The sequence below is a fragment of the Rattus norvegicus genome, chromosome 9 (assembly GCF_021556685.1).
Source record: "Rattus norvegicus strain SHRSP/BbbUtx chromosome 9, alternate assembly SHRSP_T2T, whole genome shotgun sequence".
In the NCBI taxonomy this organism is placed as follows: Eukaryota; Metazoa; Chordata; class Mammalia; order Rodentia; family Muridae; genus Rattus; species Rattus norvegicus.
Genome location: NC_141542.1, coordinates 83,194,408 through 83,217,793, shown reverse-complemented (window position 1 = coordinate 83,217,793; position 23,386 = coordinate 83,194,408). Strand labels below are relative to the sequence as shown.

The following is a 23,386-nucleotide window of genomic DNA, read 5'->3' as shown; positions in this document are numbered from 1 at the left end:
AAAACTATGCAAGAAATATAATATGAATATTTTATAACCTCAAGATTTGCTTGCATACTGGTTTTTATGACTTTATAAAAGTATCTGGCTTCAGTGTATACTTCAAAGAAATGAGAGACTACTTCTTAGATTAAATCAAATTAAACACTTTGGAATAAAAAAAACTTGTGGAAGAGACATATTCAACAACTGATGAAAAATTAATAATAAAATGTATAGTGGATAAGATGATAGTGACATTATCATCAATACTGTTTGTTGCAGCTGGCCTATGAAATAGTTCCCAATGTTCTCTGCCTCCCATACTTTACCACGGTTGGATATTGTAATACACAATAGAAGGGACAGTCTGTAACTTTCAGAGTGTGTTGAATAAGAGCACCTATATTGGTGTTCTCTGTCTTGCATAATTTGTTTGAAGAGAAGCCAGTTTCCATGTTATGAGTGGCCTTAAAGAGACACCTCAAAGCTGAGGAACTGAGGCTAACCAAACAGACTTTGGTACCAGATAAAACCTTAAACTCAGAGAATGGTTGTAGAACCCTGAAATAGGAATAACCCTTAAAAAGAAATGAGGAATATGATTGTTTTTTTAATACAAATTTTCTCCACAGTTTGTACAGAAAACTTTTGAACCTTGAGAAACCTGCTGGTAGGCTTCAGAGGGAGTAAAGGAAGCTGCTGGAACTAGGGATGAAGGTTTTTGCTGTGTATAAGTAGGACTGAGTTTACATTGGTATGGACGTTATACAAAAGTGCCCAACAAACTAGGTGACCCAATGAAAGAGATGTCCTAATAAGGTCTAAAAGACCTTCTGATTTCTTTTTGCTGGCTATAGTAAACGAAAATAGAGGAGAGAGAAATTAAAAAAGAATTATTAAAGATGTATAATATGAGACATGATAATATTAGAATTTCCCAGATTTTACAGAGAACAGATAATAGCTGAATGCAAAAATAAAATCCAGGGAACTATTGGATAAACAGAATCTATATCAAGCCAAGAGTGAAGATATAGACTCACTTGTTAAGACTTCAAAATAATCTAAGTCATATTTCAGAATACTATTGAATCTGACAAAGGCCCTCTACAAACCTTGACAGTGTGCTTCAAATATATATATGTTTATATTTATTGTATATTTATATAACACACATTTATTTCTACATATTTGCATATGTACATACATATACACATATATAAGTCTATTATCCTCATCTGTTATCTATTATATAATATAATATATATGGTATCCACTATTTAATTTTACATTATCTATTACATAATCTCATAGTTTATTATCCTCATATGACATTATCAGTTTATAATTATTTTTATACATGCATATATAATGCCTTATAAGAAAATCAGATGATTATTCTTTCACAGAAGCCTAAGACAGAGATTGGATATCCAAATGTGGATTATGTCTATTCCACTGGATCCCAGTAAGTTTCACACTGAACCTACAAAAACTTAAACGGCATTACATTAACAAAAAATACTTCTGGAAACATTAAAAATTGAAAGTAGGCTCACAAGCCCTGTCTCCCAAATGTTAATTGCAGGAAATTAGCTGTGAACATGTGTTGCCTTTCTTGCAAAGAGAAAACTGATTTTGAGGATAGAACCAGCTCATAAGGAGAAGCCAGTTGCCACAGCCAGGAGTGGACTGCATTCTCTCGGAGAGCCTCCCACACTTACTACTCAACATCAGAACTACTACAAGCCAGTGTGTCCCACCTCATCCCTTTCTGCAGCCATGCACACTGCAGGTATGTCTTATGCCTATTTTACCACATGTGGTTACACATCATTTGTCTCTTTAGGTCATGGGCAGTTGGGAGCAGTATGGTTCCTCAGTGCACATGCAGTGAATAAAAAGACCATGCATACAACACTAGACACAGTTGCAGAAATCTAAATAGGAAATTAGTAAGGATTTGAATTAAATAACAATGAGAAAGGGTGTGGAGGCATTAAGAAGGTGGATATACGTGGCTTGGATTGGGGTGAACCTCAGGTATTTTGGCTAGTTGCTCTAAAGAGCTAGAGGATGAATCTAGACCTTAACTGAGATGCTCCCCTGGAACTTTTAAGGAAGATGCCTGGGTCATGGTTGGGCTGCCTACTGAAATAGAAACCAATGGATAAATGCATATGTACTAAGCCTATGAACACAAAGACGCCAATGTTCTTCTACATGGCTTTTTTGCTTTTAGTAAGTGTAAGAAAGAATTCAAAAGTAAATATACCTATACAATCTGGCCTAGGGCCATGTACAGATAAATCATTTAAAAACTTTCAAAGGAAAAGACAAGTGAGATTACTAGAAGGACACACCTGTGAATCATTTTTTCCTGATAAGATATTTGTATGCAGAATATGTTTAAAAATTCTTAAAAGTGAACATTTAGACACTTCCATTAAAATGTGGGGAAAGTCTGAATTGCCTTTTAATAAGAGTACCTCTGAATAGCTCATACGCATATGAAGGCATCCTTAGGGTCCTTAGCCATTAGGGGAAAGTAAATGAAAGCCACAGTAGGAAACCACTAAGATGACTATAATAAAAACAGAAAAACAATAAAAAATGTTCCTGGGGATACAAAGATTTAAATATTGCTGGGGGAATGTAAAATAGTGCCACCATTTTTTTTCCAGAAAAAGTCGTTTCTTTTCAAATTTGGGCATAAATTTGTTACACAACTCAGCAATTCTACTCATGGCTGTCCACCAATGGGACGGGGACCCATGTTCATAAAAGATTTAAGTGAAGGGCCACAGCAATGCTATTCATAAAACATAAAACATGGCAACAAAGTAGCCACCTGATGATGAGTACAGAAACGTTGATATCTTTGTACAAGCTAATGGTATTCAGCAATAAAGGGGAACAAAGCATTGATGAGTGCAATCAAAGATCCCTCGAAAACATTATACTAACTCAAAGAAGGCAGATGGGAGATACCAACTAATCCATCCCATTTTTACGCAGGGCTGAGAAATGCAAACCAACCATAGAAAGTAGATCAGAGACTTTCTAAAGTCTGTGTGGGAGTGGGGTTCACCACAAGCATAAATGACAGAAATGTTCTAAAATGGATTTTGGTGACAGTTGCACAACTTGGCAAATATATCGAGAAATGATTAAGATTAACTTTAAGAGGTTTGATTTTATGGCATAGAAATTTTAACTCAATTAAAGGACATTTAAAACCTTAATTTAAAGCACTATCACCTAAATGATACTTTCACTGTAAAAAAGAATTACAGACTGTCTTGTGAATTATGGCTCATTAGGTGAAAGGGTTTTCCTTGTGAATCTGGATTTCCATAATTCCATTAGAGAGTTGGAAGATATAGACTAGCTTGGTTCTTGTAGAAGGTATTTGCAGTCACCAAACCCTGATGCTATTGCAGATGCCAAGAAGTGCTTGCTGACAGAAGCCTGATATAGCTGCCTCCTGAGAGGCTCTGCCGGAGCCTGACAGATACAGATGCGGATGCTCGCAGCCAACCATTGGACTGAGAATGGGATCCCAATGGAGGAGTTAGAGAAAGCACTGAGGAGCTGAAAGAGTTTGCAACCCTACAGGAAGAACAACATCAACCAAGCAGATCCCCCCAGAGCTCCCGGGGACTAAACCACCAACCAGAGAGTACACATGGAGTGACCAATGGCGCTAGCCACATATGTAGCAGAAAATGGCCTTGTTAGGCATCAATGGGAGGAGGGGCCCTTGGTCCTGTAAAGGCTCAATTCCCCAGTGTAGGGGAATGTCAGGACAGGGAGGTGGGGAAGGAGTGGGTGGGTGGGTGGGTGTGTGGGGGAGCACCCTCAAAGAAACAGGGGAAATGGGATAGGAGGTTTGTAGAGGGGAAACCAGGAAAGGGGATAACATTTGAAATGTAAATAAAGAAAATATCCAATTAAAAAAAAGGAAAAAAAGAAGGTAAATTTGATATGTTCACAATATAACAGGGAAGACTTGGAAGGTTTAAGGAGTACAGTTGATAATTTCAAAGCGTTTTAGCGACACCCATTTCAACACAGGGATTTACTGATGAAAAGTACCCTTATCCACTACAGCAGAGCCTTAATCACGGCTGCAGTGTAATCTTCTTATACCTTCATTGGGATTTCTGCACTTGGGTATTTAACACAGGCATCGCATTAAACCTGACGTGTTTCCTACTTCTAGCCTAATTTGTTAAAATGGGGAAATGAGGGACATTCATAGCATGTATTTGGAAATAATTTATATCTTGGTTAAACCATACACATAGAAAATACACACATCCATATTTTAAAGAATGAAGACTGTAAAAATAAGTGGAACTGGTAACTGGGCTACGTTTCCTTGTCGATCTAGCGTTCCAGTAAAGTACCTTGAATGTGATGGGCCTCTTTCCTGGGAGGTTTGGGAGGACAGGCTTCCATCGAAGGAATTTCCCTGACGGCAGACAGAGATGGTGGCCTTAGGTGAGATGGAATCCGCCTGCAGTGCTTCACTGACCACCTCGAGTCCCTTTCGGAGGTGAGACAGTAGATTAGTTCCTTTCCCTGCTTTGAGCACAGTCTCTAGACTTACCTCCTTCACGCACACAGAGTCATACATATTGAAGGTTTTCTTTGCTGCATAAGGGATCACAGAACTAGAGATTGGCCTTTGTCTAAAAGGCAATGGAAATAGATTTAGGGAAAGCACCAGTGTCTTTCCGAGCATCAGGATTCAGTACTTTGTTTTATTTCATCTTGCCCTTCATTCTTTTCTTTTTCATCTCTATGTCCAGCATGTACAGTGGAGTTATGAACCCCCAAATTCAGGAAAGACATGCCAGGACCAACTGGGTCAACACAGGGCTGTGGTGCTCGGCCTATTGCCAGTTTAGCAGGAATCAATCTGAGGGTGGAAGTTTTCCCATCATTCATCAAAAATAGGTACAACACAATTTTCGGTTGTCTGCGGGGACCTTTATCTGGGGTGTAAGCATACACTCAGTGATTCATTTTACTGAGTAACGTTTTAATTCCATGTGGCTGACACATGTAGTTTTGCTCAGGTAATGTGAAATATTTTTATAGGTATCGTGGATTAACTTCTTAAGTACAAAGACCCTCAGGCATTTGCCGCAGGGTTTAGCCCGTAGGTATTCTACCTACACACACAAAATAAGACACAATCCACATTCACTTTATAGAAAGAAAAACACAGCTAGGAATCTCCTGAAAGAAGCCTCCAGAAGTTTATCAAAGAACCAGTTAGCATCAGTATGCTTCATGTGTTTGTGGTGATTGGGGAAACGGAAAACAAGTTAGAAGACTGGGGCTGTGTTTTAGTCACTTAATGATAGGATGCTTGCCTACCGTGTGTGAACATTTTAGCTCCAACCCAGCATCACTAAAATAAAAACAAAAATCTGATGAACCAGAACCTTCAAATCAAGAATTTACAGTGTAAAGACTGAAATGTATACGTTAGAAAAGCATGTTGAATCAAATAATATAATGCAAACCGTGAACAGCCTCATCACTAACTTTAAGAATAGTAAAGGAGGGCTGGGGAGATTGATCAGTCAGTAAAGTCCTTGCCTTGTAAGCATGAGGATCTGAGTTCAATCCCCAGAACCCCGGGCAATCACTTGAGATTTCCAGGAGAAGAGAGACTGGACCTGGAGCTTGCAAGCCAGTCAGCCTGAGGAGCAGGGTAGAGGCCCTGGGGTGGAATTTAAATATTTTCTATAAAAAAGGAGGAGGAGTATATCAGATCTTTCTGTTTCTGTGTAGAATTTGCATAGACTGCCTATGTATATGTCACAAGGACTAAGACCAATGATCTTTGAAGATAATAGATACATTTTCATCTCAAAAAGAAAAGGAGAAGGAGGAGGAGGAGGGGGGGGAGGAGGGAGAGAAGGGGGAGGGAGAAGGAGGGAGAGGAAGAGGAGAAGGAAGAAGAGGAGGAGGAGGAGGGAGAGGGGAAGGAGAAACTAGAGGAAAAACCAGAAAACAGCACCCGAAGAATAACAACTGAGGTTGTTCTCTGGTACATGCGCACACACACACACACACACACACACACACACACACACACACACACGGGATGTTTGAAATTAATTTTAGTAATATATTAAAATTCTAAACTCATTTCAACATATAATTGATATAAAATCATTGGTATATCCTTTTTCATGCAATATTTTCAAAATGGCCTCTTTGTTTAAAACTCTCAATTCACTGTAGCCATATTTCAAGGGATTGGTAGCTACATGTGCCTAAGGGCTACACCAAAAACCCTAGCTTGGGGGGAGGGAGTAGAGTGGAAGATCGTGCTATTCCTGAGAGTAAAATGTCAGAAACAGAACCCAACTTTAATAGAAGGCACCATGCTTTTACTTTGCACAGATTACATGGAGAGCGAAGGAAGATCAAATGGCACTTTATTTGATGCAAGATGAATGACAGCTAATATGTTTTGTGACATGCTAGCCATCAAGGTAAAGCCCTATTGACTATAAACTGGTGGTGAGATAAAATACTCATACACTGTTTTGTTTCAACACCTAGACTATTGGAAGATGCTTAAAATTTATTTTTCACACTTGACTGACAGAAGACGTCAGACTGAGCAACACTGCATGTTCAGGACGGAGGAGAGGGCTGGAATCCCGTCATGGTATGAGTCTAAACCTAAAGTCCGAGCCCTTACAATGTCCTGCTCAAAGAGTCCCTCTTCTCAGGATTATAACGAACTAACCTCTCCTTGCTGCCTTGTGTCTTGATTTGGTGATTCGCAGGTCTGACTCTGACTGTTGATTGGAGAGCTCCTTTTGGCTACAAAGATGATGAAAAAAAAAATTCAGCACAGATTTCATGTTCATTTTATCTCACATGCTCTCATTTTCCAGTTTCATGTGACATTATCACCTTGAAAGACAATATCAAACATCGAATCTTGTGTGATGTAACTGAAATCAAATGACCAGTAAAGACAAGCATCTCTGAGTTTTCAGTGAATATATTCGTCTCTTTATTCTGACTTATGAGATTGAAGTTTAGGAGTTGGTAATAATAAAGTAGGTACGGGCTACCCAGTCCTTACTGTATACCAAGGCCTGTCCTAACTAGTTGAAATTTGTTAACAAATTTAATCTTTTTGGTGACCCTATTCTACTGCTGTTTCATCATGCTGATTTATAGATGAAAAACTCTGGCAAGAAGAAGTTTAACTTGATATTTATTGGAAAGTCCCAAACCAGATTTTGTGGTCCCCGCATCTGTGTTTCAGGCACTAGGTCTTCCAAGGTCTCCCTACGGAATTATTCTTTCTAGCCATGTGGTCTAGGTCATGTCTGAATTCCCTTCAGATGCTGGGCACCATTTCAAGTCCCGGGCATCAGGCACAGTATAAGGGAACCAACAAGTATCTTCCAGAAGCCAAAGGACAGGGAAATGAATGATGAATCCAGGGACCCTCATGGAGGTTTAGTTTCTTAGAAATCTTGAAAATGTGTTAAATAATTATCCGTGTATTTATCAAAATGGGAGAGACAGGGTTAGCATTGTAAATTGGTGGTAGAGAACTTGCTAAGCATGTAAGTGTCTCCAGGGTCAAGGTTCAGGAGTCAGACCTTTAGCTGTAAAGGGCTATCCCATTTGTATAGGAAAATTATAGCAAAACTTCAATAAATTAAATTTCTTTAATTAACTTATCACAAAGTTATGGCACTTTACTAACAATTGGTTATACCTATTCATATTTTACTCTCAGCTTTATTTCTATTACTTTTAGTTGTTTAAAAGTAATCTTACATTCATCCTACATTCTGTCTCCATTGTTTGAATCCATACTAATTTATCTCATCTCACACATAGAATCTAAAGCAGAATTACAGCTATAGCACCTTTATGTACTTAGTAGCTTGATATTTAAAACTATGATATTACTCTTTAATCTATCTTTCAAAAGTTACTGATATATAGATACATATATATATTAAGAATTGTATACTTTTTATTTTGTAGAAAGTTTTCTTTGAATTTGTTAAAATGAGAATTTTTTAAATGCCTGACTAATAAGGAATTTGATGGTTACAATAATTCCTTAACATATCAAGTACTTGGAAAATCATGTTAGGTTCTAGAGGAGAAAGAATGGGTGAATGTGTTTATAGTTTCTTTCCACCTTTAGAGTCCTTTTACATACTTAACCCTCCACTGTTTGAGTTTAAAAGTTACAAACTAAAATAAAACATCTCCACATATGTATGATTACAGCATTTGTTTCCTTAGATTTTCCATGTAATTTATTTATTTTTGACTGTTATTATCAGCATTAAAAGTAAGACTGACAGAATAGAATAGAATTTATTAAGCATTTACTCCCAACAAATCTCTTATTCCCTTTCTCATTTGCATTTATTAAGAAGCCAGGTAAGGTAGGATAGCATCTCGATTTTACATTAATAGAATTATACATATTATATAAGTTGTATATATAGTTGTATATAGATGTGCTTAGAGTGAAGGGTGAACCTATTGTGTACTTATACATTTATCACGCTGGGCTCTTTCTACAATTCAGTTCAATCAGGACTAGTTCGCTACACAAGTCCAATTCCTCAAGTAAAATGCTTTGACGGCAATAGAACATTATGAAGAGACCTCTGAAGACAACCTACTTCATCAATTATACTTGATTCAATAATAATGGCAATAATAGTGATCTCTTACTATATGTCAGGCATTTTTCTAGCTGATACATCCATCCATAATATGTAATTTAGTCTTCACAATATTTCTATAAACACTATTAATATTTTAATTCCCAGTATCCAGATGAGGAAACAAAAGCACAAGATAGTTAAATGACTTTCCCAAAGTCACATGACCCAAAGATATGTGTCTCACGTTATCTGAGCCACCCGCATAACTTTCCAGAGAAAACTGCTTCTCATTATCCTCTTAAAGGCAAGCCATTCTACCACTCTCCCCACCGAGAGGGAGTCTACCCATGCTGCCCACTGGGTACTGGAGTCACGAACCTGTAATGATGCTCCTTATGGGCTTTACCAGGGCAGTAAAGCCGGAGACTTCAGGCTGTCTGTGTTCCCACATGGGCTGCCATATAACCAACCCACTGGCCAGGCGGAAGGTGAGATCGGATTCCTGGGGACAGTGAAGATCTATGTTCAGTAATTGGTTTGTGACAGATTAGTCATCTTCTACAGACCATTTTCAGAAGGACTTGCCCTGACAAATACTCCAATGAGTGTTTCTAGGCAAACAATAGTCCTGCTAATACTACAATAGAGATGGAAATTACAGTGACCTGCTTTATGGAAAATGAGGGTTAATCAAATGGAACTTTGGAAAAAGCCTGGAACACATAAACCACTGTTTTGTTTGCAGTGAGGGAGATCTGTTTATTTCCATAGTCTTGGCAGCTCCCTTCATGCTTGGATACAGTATCATTCCTCTTAATTATGGAAGTGTCTTTATTCTCCCTTCAGAAGGCAATAGCCTCACAGTCTGGCTACTTTGACCTCCTCTTCTCCAGTGCCTCTCTCTTTCTTTATTTCACAGAATTGGGTAGATTTTTTTGAATCTTTATCATGAGTGATATTGTAATGTTCTCTTAAAAATCTTCAAGGCACAGGCTAGTTGACGAATCCCCCTTTCCTGCTCCCACCATTGTCACAGCACTTAACACAGATGGGGATCTGTGTGCACAAAGATACTCAATAAATATGTACTGAATGTGTCAGGTTTTACAACCCACGCCTGTCCAGTTTATTTGTAATTGAAAGCTTCTTTCAGAAACACATTCTGTCCTTCATTATTGTATCGAATTGAGAGCCTAAGTATTTGAAAATGCAACCTCATTTGGTAGAGATTCAAACGTGTCACAGATCACATCTTACATATCTCAGATCATTAAATAAAAAGTGAATGCGCAAGCAGGGAATGTGAACACATCTGAGACCCAGGAACTTATTGAAGACAGACGTACTTTCCAACCCTAACTTGTGTTGTTGAAACTACTTTGGGAAGTTTTAAAACACAGGGGAGGCGCAAGTCTCATCTCACTCTCATACTGAGACCAGGGACTGGAAAGATAGAAGAATAAAAGTGATTCAATAAATGATGAATCAAATTCACTGAATAACAAGAAAGCTTCAGCTGAAGGGTATTGACAAAATTTCCAGATGAAGGGCTGAAGAGATGGCTCAGTGCTTAAAAGCACTGGCTGCTCTTCCAGAAGACTGAGGTTCAGTCTCCAGGACCATCACCAGGCAGCTCACGACCAGCCCAACCCAGTTCCAGGATTTGTGATACCTCTGTTGGTTTCCAAGGGCATCTATGAGCATTTATATGTATGTGTGCGTGTGTGTGTATGTGCGTGTGTGTGTGTGTGCGTGCATGCGTGCGTGTGTGTGTGTGTGTGTGTGTGTGTGTGTGTGTGTTGTTAGAGTTTTGGTATCTACATTTCATTTTCTTGTGTTACATTACAAGTAATCTAACCAAAATCAATTTAGGAGAAAAAAAAGTTATCTGGCTTACAAATCCACATTGCAATCCATTATCAAGGGAGTTTCAGGGAAGGAACCAGAAGTATCTACCCACATCCTATCCACAGTCAAAACCAAAGAGAATGAACACATCCTTGCTTGCTTGCTTCCTCCTACATAATTCAGGATGCCCTTCCTGGATAATGGTGCTGCCCATGATAGGCTGGGTCTTCATCATTGAACCATCAGAACAATTCCCTGATAGACAAGAACAAAAGTTGACTTAATCCAGAAAATTCTTCAGTTGATGCTTTTCCCTTATGTACCTTTAGATTACAGAAAGCTGACATTTAAAACTAGCCAGCACACTCGCTCTTCTACAAAGCTAAAGACTAGGTTGAAGTCTGTTGACACAACAGATTCCTTTGAATGCCACCAAGGAGGGTAAAGGAGACTCATGAGACTCCAGGGACAAACAAACCATGGTATGTCTGAGAAAGCAGGAACTTGCAAATTTCTCAAAAGGTCCCTCTCCACATTGGTAGAAGCAACCATAAACTCTAACCCAGAGCTGCTAAGAAGTTTCTCAGACCTGTCTGTTCATGCACAAGTTAAACAGAGAGCATCGGACGCACACCTTTCCTGAATCATCACCCATATTGGGGTGGATATTTTTGGTGATGAAGCTGCTTTGGAGTCAATCCTATGCCTGTAAGTGACCCCTAACTCACACTCCTGCTAGGAACCCTAATAAAAGTCAATTGGTTCACCAAGTTTGACTTTGGTGCACTTGTTACTTTGGTCTATCCCTAATTCTTTTCTGGGAATTGTGTATTGCATCTCCCAGGGGAAAAGAATCTCCCCTAGAGAAGAGTCCTAGATTCATTAGCAACATATGTGCCCACAGAGGAAAAAACCTCTTGAGTCCCATGGCAGCTTACAAAGTACTTGTTGAAACTCATTCTGTATTTAATTTCAAATATTTGTAGAGTATGCATTATGAACCTGGTGCTATTTTAGCTTCTTGTGTATATCAGGGAATAAAGCATACAGAAACCCTTGCTCATGGTACACAGGCAAAAAGTAGATAGAGAGATACAGCAGGCAAGGTGCTGACTTCCTAAAACAGGCAGTTATGGAGAGCAGAAGAAGGTGCACTCATAGTAAATACCTAATTGACATGACTAAGTTTCCACATAGGTATCACAACAAAAAGTATTCCATGGATGCAAGGTTCCTAAGTTTACCTCGTGTGTCAAAAATCAAAATAATGAACTATATTCCTAGAATAAAGAGACTGAAAGAAGGATGAAAAAATAAGCAACCAGAAAAGTCATCAAGTGTGAGAGAAAGTGTTGCCTGTTAGGACAGAGGCTTCAGCAGACATGGGGAAGAGAGGAAGCACCAGAATGTTCACATAGCAGAGGATCTAAGTTCAATCAGGTCATTAGGAATAGTCTGAAAAGGGGCAAATTTGAAATAAGAGAGCATTTGCTGCATTATTGCTATCACTAATATAAGAGATAATTAGATTGGAATGCTAGCAGAGAGAAAAAATTATAATGCTGAATGCATTTTGAAGACACTGTTACAGAACTTACTGATTGATTGGCAGTAGAGGATGAGAAAAGATGACACTTGGGATCTGGCATTTACAAAGATGAGCATAATGAAATGGAGCAGAGGGTGGATAGTTGAAAGCAGGTCTGCTATGGTTGAGCTACCACTGGGCATTAAACAGTAGATAATTAAGAGAGCAACTAGAAAGGTCTGATGGCTGCTGTCCTTTGAAATAGATGGCAGACATAGCATCTAGCATGTAGAGAATCACCATTACATAAAGTCTTCCAGTTATGTCTTCAAAAATACAAGGAGCCAAATCTTGGTTGACCTGGTTTTAATGATGTCTTAATTCTGAATACCATCCCTTTTCATGTTTCTTATACATAATCTCAACATGAACAAAATCCTAGTGGGAACCACGCTGATGGCACACACCTGCAGTCCTAAACAGGTTAAGAAGTGGAGGCAGGAGAATGAGAATATCAAGGTCATGCATGGTTACCTAGGAAATCAAGGCCAGCTTAGTTTTTTACATCGTGAGTCTCAAAACCCCCAAATTATAATACTAACAAAAGTGAGGATAGGGAAGAGGATGAGGTGGGCAGAGAAAACAACTTAAAAATGCTGATGGAAATGGCATTGGGAAATCCTCAAGTCTTTTGCTAAAATCCTAACCTTTGACATCCAGCATATCAGTATAACACTCAGCAATGAACAGACAGTTGTGCCAACATGTTGTATTTGCCGTATATCCAACCGAATGAAAGCAGTAATTTCTGAAGATAAGCTAGACCTTCCTCTGAGGACTTCCTCCTGAACACCCATGTGTTGCCATTGGTTAAGTGGACATATTTCTACTCCAATTCACTCTTTAGTTTTTAATACCTGCCATACCCGTATCGACCTCTTAATGTTAGTGGGTTACTGTCAAAGTATTCTCAAGTTGACAGAACGCAAAGGCCCTATCACTTTAATTTCTCTCTTTTAGGTTCTTCAGAAATTAGGTCCCTGGAGAACACTTTTGAAAGATCATTTAAATAGCTAAGAAGGAAGATTTAGAGGTTCCTGAGGGGAAAAACAGATTAGACATGGGCGGAATCTGATTCTCCAAATTTTGAGTGTTTTTTTGGTCTATTCCACTGAGGTTTCATTCCTATATTATTAAGCACTTATATTAACTCAGCAACTAGCATTTTTAAAAAATTATATACTTTACATATGGGTTTTGTTCAAATGCATTTGAAGCCTTTCATTTGGATTTATCTTCCACTATTTCTCCAAGCCTTTAAATAGTGCCTTGTATATAGTAGACACCCAAGAAATATTCAAAAAATAAGTGCCAATGAAAGACACTATACTTTAACAAACGCATTTTGTTTTCACTGATTAAATTTAGTATAAAATTAAAATATATTTGACAGAATATTTAGATTAACAATTTTAGATGAAATATTTGGGTAAATTATAAGTTAAAAGAATAGAAAAATAGGCAGTGACTATGTCTGAAAGATGAGTAATGATAATTTATGAATTCATTCAATAAATACTATGTTCTAAATACAGATGCCGTGTTAGTTTCCATAGGTGCAACTGTAGTTTCTACCTTCAAACCATTCACAAACTAGTAAGAGAGAGAGGTAGGAAGATATGACAGTAAACAAGCTAATTAAAACAATATTATATGTTTCTAAATATTATTGAAATAGAGAAGAGTAAAGAAGGAAGGCCATGGGGAAAACAAAACATAAAAACTAAAACCCAAGAACCAACCAACAAAAAAACCACAGCCCCACATTCATAGCCTTTGGAGATAGAGTGAGGAGATGGCCTCTGGTCTTGATCTTGATTGGAATTTGAAGAATAAAGGGCTGAATAGTACTGCCAAGTGTCAGAAGGTTCAGGAAGGTAATGGGAGAAAATAGGTCTCAACTCAGCCCTATAGCTAGTAGGCAAATGAGAAATCTAGGGTGCTGGTCTCATTCAAGACCAATTTCCTACCATTCACAGACCTGGGGAAATTTGGTGACCTCTGGAGTTATTTGTGGCTGTCACAATTCAGGGAAGAGAGGATGTGATTGACACGTGGCAGATGGATGACAAAGATAGTATTAAACATTCCACAATTCATGGGGTAGTATCCAATGACAGGATTATTGTGCCCCAAATGCCAACAATGTTAACGCCAGGAAATACTAATTTATAGATCTTTTATCTCCAGTGACTTAGCAAAACTCACTCTCAAACACAGAAAGCCTCATAGGAATATTTATTGATTCAATAACTATATTTTTATAGTATCTAGGAAACAACAATAAAAATGATAATAGAATTATTTTAGCAATATAGCTAATAGTTATTTACAATGTTTTTGTCACCACATACTGTTCTTATATATTGATCCCTTAGGAAGTGCTCCATTCTCAGGTCCTTGCTAGAATTTGGAGGGTTTCCAGGGCTCCTTCCTACTCTATCATATCTACTTAAAGAGCACTTAGTACCTCTCTTCCATTAGTACAGAACACTAGTTACAGCAAAATATTAACATTCAAACAACAATGCCTTGTTAATGGCTTTCTATGTTTTAAATAGAATACTGTAACTTGTTTACTCCCCAGAATGCTCTCTAATTTGTTCTTATGTATAACTTATACTTGATAAAACATAGATGTAAAAATAAATTACTGAATGTCTCATGGCGGGTGTTGCCAGGCACTTAATTCATAACATAGCATGATTTGTTTTCAAGACTTGAATTCTCAGGCACGTCTTCCAAATAACACTACAGCCATTGTGGACACACCTATTTCTCCAATTCAGATGCTATTTATTGACACTTGGACATCTCTATGAGCTGTTTTTAGGGAACTATTTCCCTTGTCCTCTTCATCTTTAAGGACCATGTATCCACATATAATAGCTGTGGGGTTTTTGTTTTCTTGTTATTTTTTGTTGTTTTTGTTTGCTTTTGGTTTTGAATTAGCTTCTGGTAACATCTTGGGTTTTCTCCGTGAAATAGTCAAACAAAACAAAACAAAAACAAACCAACAAAAAAACCCCACTTATTGAGAGCTATGCACTTATCTGGACACTAGAAATATAGTTGTATCCTAAGAAAAACAGCATCCCAGCATCCCTTCACTTAGAGTCTCTGTTCAAGTGACAATAGTAGCCATTAAAAATGTTCCCAGTGACAGAAAAGAAATATTTGTTCTGGATTAGATAATGTGGATTCCATTATTTGCTTTGAGTTGGTTACATGTTTGTACATGTGTATAGTAGGAATTTCCCAAGCCAAAGTACATAAACAATTTTTAAATTTTTATTGTAATAAAAAATGTTCTCAATGTGTAATAATTCCTGGTAGTGACTGTTGCTAAGGAAAAGCACAGGGAGGAATACTAGAACTCTCTTTATGTGTTGACATCTGGTAGTGATGAGATTACAGTTGACGAAAGAACTGGGCCCGGGAGAATGTGAAGGGAGAGTTCTGTGTTGCAAGAAAATAAAAAGAAAAATAGTTCAGAGACCTGAGCATAAGAATGAGTTCATGGTGTCTGAGATGTGACTGCAGTAATCCTGAAGGTTAGTGAACACACAGGGAAATGGGGCTGAAGAGATGAGCTGGGGTCAGGACGGACAGGTTGTATAAGCAAGATGGATAACCTCAGTTAACATGCTTTCCCTTCAGTGAATCTTATAAATGACTTTTAGTAGTAGAAAGTTAAAGATTTTGAAACAATTTGACTGAACAGCTTTAGAAAAGGAGAGAATAAGGATGAAAGGTGAGTCCTCTAACGTAGGAGAGATACCAGCACATATCACTAGATGAGAAAAGTTTTAAGAAAACTGAAGTTGAGACTCATCAGTACTTCATAGTAACTGTGAATGTTGCCATCCACCTTTACATATTCGTTTCTGACTAGCATATCTTTTCATTAGGGTTATAATAATGAAGAACAGATAAGCATATGAATAGCTTCCAATCTCTTATTTGGGTACTAAAATGGAATTTGATATGTGTGTCCTTACATATATTTAACAGTGTTGGAGTTATCTTTGATTTTACGCAAATGACATATGAGAAAAAAAATGATATAACCAAACTCATACATCTTGAAAGTTACCATACTGGTTAAATAGACAACCGTGTGCTTTCTATTTTATGCATTTAAAATATTTTAAAATTAAATTTCAATTGCTTTATATCCCTGTCAAAGACCTTAGCATATAAAAACTGAAGCTTCTGCTCTGAATATTGTATTAGAATACAGGTAGCTGCAAAAGCCTATGGAAATAGAGAGACCCTGGTGACTGTGTCTACATGGAGAAGATCCAAGAAAAAGTTTCACAGAAATAATGACATTGAAGTTCAATTTGAAAAGAGCCCGGGAGGAAGAGAGGAAGGAAAGGCATGCAGAACAAATAGCAAGGGTATTTTCATGGAATGGTTCCTGGATCTCCCAGAGCTTCATCCTGAGGTGGCCAGGAGAGACTAACAGCTGATAAACCAAGAAAAGAACTTAAGCCATAGACCGTAGTGAATGTAAATTAACGAGTTTAATTTGGGTAGCACAGTCTTCCGGTACACGTAAACACTGAAGATTTTTGAGTAGATAAAGTACATATGGAGGCTTGGGTTTCTTAAGTAATATTCAGTGGTTAAGGTAGAAGTAAAAGTTCCCAGGCTGTTGCAAGATCCTTCAAAGACAAACAAATATGGAATTATCCTTGATGCTCGCTCTGCGCGTCATTTCTACCACATGCCATGTGTAATGTTAGCTTCCTACTCACCTTTATCCTGTGCACCAGAGGAGCAAACAGAAACACAAAGAGCTCCACAGTAGCCATGGAGTTCTGGAAGATCTTCCTTCTGTTGTTTTCTTCCTCATCATGGGAGCTGCTTCGGCAAGGCTGCCCAGGAGAGCCCTGGTTTTCAATCTGATGGATGAAGGCGCTACTGCTGCCAGCCCAGCTGGAGCCTCGGTCTGTACCCCCAAACTGGTCATTGTTGCAGTCCTGTGGGGCCTCCAGAAGCATCCAGTGCAGGGTATGAAGGAGTTTGGTCTCAGCAACACCCAGCTTATCCTGGTGGCCTGCATGGGACAACCACACAGCTAGGTAAAGGTAAATTTCATGCCCTGAATCGTGGAGATGACTCTTTTGTCCGGAAGAATCTATTCTCTCTAGCATTCTTCCAAACTTTTAGTATAAATAGTATTTATAAGGCTCATTGCCATTTGGGGAGCTTTCTTACTGGCTAAGGTCTCTGCAGAACAGCATGCTACCATATTTCATCAGTTAGATTCTCAAATGTTTTCCCCAAATGGCCTGTTCTATCATGGTGAAAAGCATAGACGGGGAAGATAAAAAGTATTCTATTTTAGCTCTGACCTGGAATGGAACCTGTAACATCAAAGAAGAAACACAAACGCAGGGAGAAATAAAGATGAAAGGTGAGTCCTCTAACGTAGGAGAGATGGCCAGCACATACCACTAGATGAGAAAAACAACGTGAAAGATAATCATTTACACACCACACACACACACACACACACACACACACACACACAGAGAGAGAGAGAGAGAGAGAGAGAGAGAGAGAGAGAGAGAGGACAGAGCGCACACTGAAATGCCTTATGACAGTGCTTTTCAACTCTGGGTCACAACCCACTTGGCAAATCTCTTATCTCCAAACATATTTACATTAATATTCATAACAGCAGCAATATTACAGTTATAAAGTAACAACAACAATAATTTTTGGTCACTACAGCATGAGGAACTGTATTAAGAGGTCATAACATAGCATTAGGAAGGTCGAGAACCAGTGCCTTAGGAGTATAGGCCAAGCCATGAACACAGTTGCATTAAAAATTGAAAATAAATTATAAATCACAGACTGTGTCAGAATATTTAGCAACCTGATGCTCCTGTTGTTATGTTAATGTCTAAGCAAAGAGTACAATCACATATACAAAGTTAAAAACCAAGAAGCCTGCTCCCTTTTGTAAATGGCTAGGATGATAACAAGGAAATTCTATGATTGTGTGAGATAACGAATGCACAGTGCCTGGATGGTAGTAACTACATGGCACATGTTCTTGTACACATTGCACATAAAGGACAACTAGAACACCCACCTAGTTTGTTCCTGTTTGATAGCAGGGTTGCAGTGCAGTGGAGAACATGAGGGAGGGCAGCCTGCACTAGCTCCCATCTGGAAATGCTCTGGATGGCTTCAGAGAGGGCCGGGGACAGGCCATGAAGTTTGTTTTCCACCAACACTCGCTCAAAGGACTGTAGATTTCAATTTGTAAAAAGCATACAAAATGAAGAATTGGAAACTATTTAAAAAAATCAACGCTAAAACACTGCATATCCTAAAAGATAGTTATAGACCTCAATTTTTAGGAAGCACTCCTACTCTTGCCAGGCATACACTAAACCTGCAGTGAGTCAACCATAAGTCATCATCAGCTGTCAATTTGTAGCTTTGGACCCAATGTATATGGTCTGCACTCTGAAATGATTTCTTTTATATCTGTTAAAATATACTTCTTCACATAGCAACCCATTTGTTGTTAAGGTATATTATATCTTATATATTTATAATATAACATTTATTTTATATACTATATTGTATATACATAAGCATACATACATAAAATTATAGTATTTAGAATTTAATATATTTATATTTTATAAAAATGTTGCTAGAGTATTCAAAGCGGCTGCCACAGCTCTAGGCCAAATCAAAATGTGTTTCATGTAAGTATCTTGAGAAAAGGAACTTATGTCAATGTGCTCAACAGGTGTTAACTGTGATAGAAGATAAGTTCAAGAAATATGATTTGGGGGGACTGGGTCAAGAAATATGATTTGGGGCCACAGACTAATTTCATTTTTAAAACAACAGTGCATCAAAGGAATTCCTTAATGAAACCAGGTAGGGAGAGGAGGGGAACAGCATCAAATGTGCCAGCTTTGCCTTGTGTTTCAATAAATTGTCTATCCTTGTCAAATACATATTCAGAGACAAAAGAAAACCACAAGAAACAAGTTTGACCTGTACAAATTTTGCGTTGTTTTGTTTTTGGCACTGACCTGCTACTAGAACAAAGTCAATACATATTTAATTTAGAAGGACTTATTCATGCACAGTGTTCTAACTGATCAATACACTTGTGCAATTGTCTTGTAGAGGGTTGTAATATAAACCCTGCATATTCTACCGTATTCTTATAACTATCAAGATATTTGGCAAAATTGACTTGTTACAGGGATTATCTAATGAGAACTATTTCTTTTCTTATTTCAAATGGCAACAACAACATCAACAAAACCCCTAACTTTTGTAACATATACACAGATATGTTGAAGAGGATGAATTGCCTGATCTCGTAATCTCAAGGAACTGAATAGTTAATGTCATTTCTTCTTAAATGCTAATGTAACCTTTAATAAACTACAAAACTCAGAGTTCTGTCCTTTATTAATCTCGATTTCCCCATTCCCCATTTATCTACTTATCCATGTGCGAAACATAACTACTTGATATTTTGTGAGCACTTTCAAAACATCAGATATGTCTTTACCAAGAACAGAGAAAAAGTCTTGGCTATTTTAACCTGGAGTGTCAGCGTGATTTAAGGATGGGCTTAAAGTGCTATCGTAATGACTCAGATACAAGAAAGTCCATTGACGATTCTTACGAGAAAGACCTGTTTGAGAGTATCCCTATGACAACTCTATAAAGCCAATGCCTCCAGGTTCCTGTGCATGTGTGCACATGCGCTGACTCTCCGGTTGGTTTGCACCACGGTTTGTGGATCTGATACTTCAGAAGTCCATACTAGAGGATCTTCCATACAGCTACCTACAAATATGCTTGGCAGCATGGAAATGGACAGCTTCACACTTTCCCACTATACTAAACAGGCTCTAAAGCCATCTGTGGATCTGTTAAAATCCATTTCCCTTTTCCTTCGTGATTTCGTGTCTTATTTTCTGAGTTCGCAAAATAGATCTTGGAAGTCTATGGGATTCCTTTACAACCTCAGAACAAGTTCATGTCATTCTGTAGAAATATTAACAGCATATTTTCGTGATGATTTTAGATCACTCACTTTCAGACCTGCAGAATGTATGCAAGACATAAGAGTACAGAATTGCTCATTGAGTTATTTAAGTACTCCACAGTCATTCATTGAATGAATAACCCACATGGGATAGTCTCTATTTTGTTGAATAACTATTTTGATTTTTAATCTTCCCTAAAATGCCCTCCTGGGCCTAGTTCTTCTCTCTCCACCTTCTCACTTACTGCCTTGTCGATCACTCCATTATGATGGCTTATTCACACTTGAATCACAGTTATTCTCACTTGCTGCTAAGGTCCTTTGTGGTTCTCTTGGCTCTCCTCTCTAGATGGGATATGTTCCTTCATACCTTGTGTCTTTGTCCAAGCATCAGGTTAACAATTAAGCCTTATTCACTCACTGCCTATAAAATAACTCCCCTCCCACAGCCCTGATGGTAAACTTTGTTACTTTTCTCCACGGTGTTTCTCACCATCTATCTTAAGTATTTTATGTACATATTCGTCTGTGATCTTTCTGCCTCGTGGTAGCATGTAAACTCTGTGCTCTGTTTATGTCTTTTCCCTACCCCAACAGTATAGAACTCTGTCTGGTACATGGTAAATGCTCACTGATATTTGTCAATTGAATTTACTTGTGGAGTTAATATGATTCAGTCTTTCCTTGGGGTAAATTATCACACAGAGAGAATATGGAAATAATCATTAAATGTTGAGGATCACGTACCACACAAGAGGCTTCATATTGCTTCCCCAGTTTAGGCCTCAAAAATGCACTGAAAAATTAGTAAAGGTTTTTGTTATAAACATGAGCAAAACTATTTTTAAGGCATCTCTATGGTATATATTTTTTTCAATGAATAGGGCATGGTGCTAAGAAACTCAGAATTCATGCTTCCGTACAGCTTGCTGATGAGCAGATGTTGGATAGCTGACAAGATTTGCCTTTACACATTAATTACATACACGAGAAAGATTTGGATTTTCATAATTCCCCATGCCACTCGTTTTTTGAAGACTTTTACTTAATTGGATTCCAAATCACCCATGGTCAGAAGCGGTGCATTTCCCCGTGCATGCGGTTATCTCTAAAATTGAAAAAAAATTGAGCTCGGATGTGGATCATAATTCCCAGCATCTTATTTTTTTAAATGTACTCAATTTCTAAAATAACAAGGAAGTCCTTTGCTGTTTATTGACAGGGGTGTCAGGCCTGGCCAGGTGAAAGAAATCTATCAAAAATCATTTTGCCCAGAGGCTTCAATCCTGAAGACGGGGCTGGCTGAATCCAAGCAAACATGGTTAACAAGTGGGCATAGCAGACATACCAAACACGCTAGAGCTAGAAAACAACAGGTCACCAGGCAGGGATTACAGCAGGAGATGGAGGGGGAATTGGAGGCGCAAGCGGAACCAGTCCCAATTACCTTCCTAGCTCCCCGCCCCCTCTGCCCAGGCTATCTGCCCTCCCACCCCTACCCCCTCAATAATGTATATATTTATTAGAAAACTGCCAATCTGCTTGTTGTCAAACTTCAGTGAGATCTATCTATATTTTTCATGCGTGCTTTTAAGTGGGTGCAGAGGGCTGTCTTTCCACCCCAGAGACGTTGCTAGCTGCAGGCTGCGGCGCGGCCTCAGTGGCAGGGTTGGTTGCGGTGGCGACGACCCGGCGACCCCCCGGAGCGCCACCCCCTGCCCGGCGCCCCTCACCTGGTTTGCCGCCACAGGAAGGTCTGGATAGGCAGAGGGATGCCGCGGCCGCCGTCCTGCTCCTGGCCCTCGGAGCTCTTCCTCTTCACCATGATGGTGGCTCCGGGGAGTCCTACCGCAGAACCCAGCACGGGTTCCTCGCCGGCCGCCGCCGCCGCCTCCTCGTCGCGCTGCTCCCCCCAGCTCTCATCCCCTCCTTCCCTGAGGCAGAGGCGGCTCTCCTCGCCGCCGGCCCCCGGCTCTCGCCCCTTCCCCCAGCCCTCCCCGCGCGCGGAACATGGCTGATGGAGGAGGGGAGGGCCGGAGGAGCGGCGCGGCGCGGAGGGGGGCGCTCGGAGCAGCCGGCCGGCCCGCCGCCCCCGCGCCCTGCTTTCAGCACCTCCCACTGTGGACAGCGGCCCGCGCCGGGCAGCCCAGCCGCGGAACAGAGCCGGGGGCCGGGGCTGCAGCTGCGGGGTGGCCGCGGGAGTCCACGCTCCGCATGGCACGGGCACGCCGGTCCCCCACGCGGCCTCTTCGGCACCCAGGGTTCTGTTTGCTCCTCTCGGAGTGCACCCCAGCAATGTCCCCTGTCCTGCTTCCCAACCTCTGCGTCCGAAGGACTGTCGACCTCTGGGGAGGAGGAGCTTTGGAGAGCCGCAGAGCAGTCACTAACTCTGGCATCATTCGCACCTCTTGCAAAGAGGTCAGCAGTCCATCTCGGGTTTAGCAGGAAGAAGGCAGGGGGGAAATCGCTAGAAAATGAAATTAGGGCAGGAGGCAGGCTTGGTAAGTGGGAGGAAACACAAGTTTTCCTATGTGAGAATTTGTTTTATACTCATAGCTGCGAAGAAGTCTACCCGGCTTGATTTACCAAAGCAGGGTGGGACAAAATACCCAGATGTGGGTTTCAGCTAGATGGAAATTGAATCACGTGAAGCCTGGTTTATTACAGGTTGTTAAATGCACTTTGGTGATCTTGATCACGCTGGTGGTAGCTGCCATTTTCCTTCCGTGTATCAAAGGTCCACACAATTTATAGCTGTGTTCCTTTAACAAGTATTATCTAACACTGAGGCAAGTGGAGGTGAGGTGAGGTTGGATGACAAGCCCGACTACAAAACCAATGTTATAGATTTATCTACTTGCAAACAATCAAAACAAAACAAACAACATAAAACAACAACAACACAACATAGCCAATGTTATTTGAACAGAGATGAGTGTACGACTTGAAAGGACCAGTCAGATCTTAGGTCTTTATCTTAAGAGTTAGGACATGACATTCTCTGTTAACAACATCCATAACCCATATGAAGAAAAATTTATGATACATAGTGATCTTAAAGACCCAGAAATAAACTTTTTGTTTTCTTACTGGAGATCTCTTTTAATCAGGATTTACAAATAAGTATTTTACTTTGCATAGTGTCTTGCTAGGGAGCCCAACCTTCCCTCAAACACTCAGCTACCCCCTGACTCCCATCTCAGTCTTTCAGTGCCAGGATTATAAAAA

The 23,386-nt window shown here is 39.4% G+C and overlaps 1 protein-coding gene across 13 annotated transcripts in view; it reads right to left on the bottom strand.

Moving 5' to 3' along the window:
- Unc80 (unc-80 subunit of NALCN channel complex) overlaps positions 1 to 22,201 on the bottom strand; it is a 179,283-nt gene extending 157,082 nt beyond the window's left edge. For all 13 annotated transcript variants that reach the window (XM_087569006.1, XM_087569011.1, XM_087569012.1 and 10 more), the window contains exons 1-7: positions 21,892 to 22,201; positions 20,906 to 20,954; positions 18,221 to 18,377; positions 16,872 to 17,173; positions 9,051 to 9,174; positions 6,764 to 6,840; positions 4,395 to 4,534 (exon numbers count right to left, since the gene is read on the bottom strand). In XM_087569006.1, the coding sequence (XP_087425132.1) occupies positions 4,395 to 4,534; positions 6,764 to 6,840; positions 9,051 to 9,174; positions 16,872 to 17,173; positions 18,221 to 18,377; positions 20,906 to 20,954; positions 21,892 to 21,983 (941 nt within the window). In that variant the 5' untranslated portion in view covers positions 21,984 to 22,201. The remainder of the gene's footprint in view (positions 1 to 4,394; positions 4,535 to 6,763; positions 6,841 to 9,050; positions 9,175 to 16,871; positions 17,174 to 18,220; positions 18,378 to 20,905; positions 20,955 to 21,891) is intronic.
- Between the last annotated feature and the right edge of the window lie 1,185 nt (positions 22,202 to 23,386).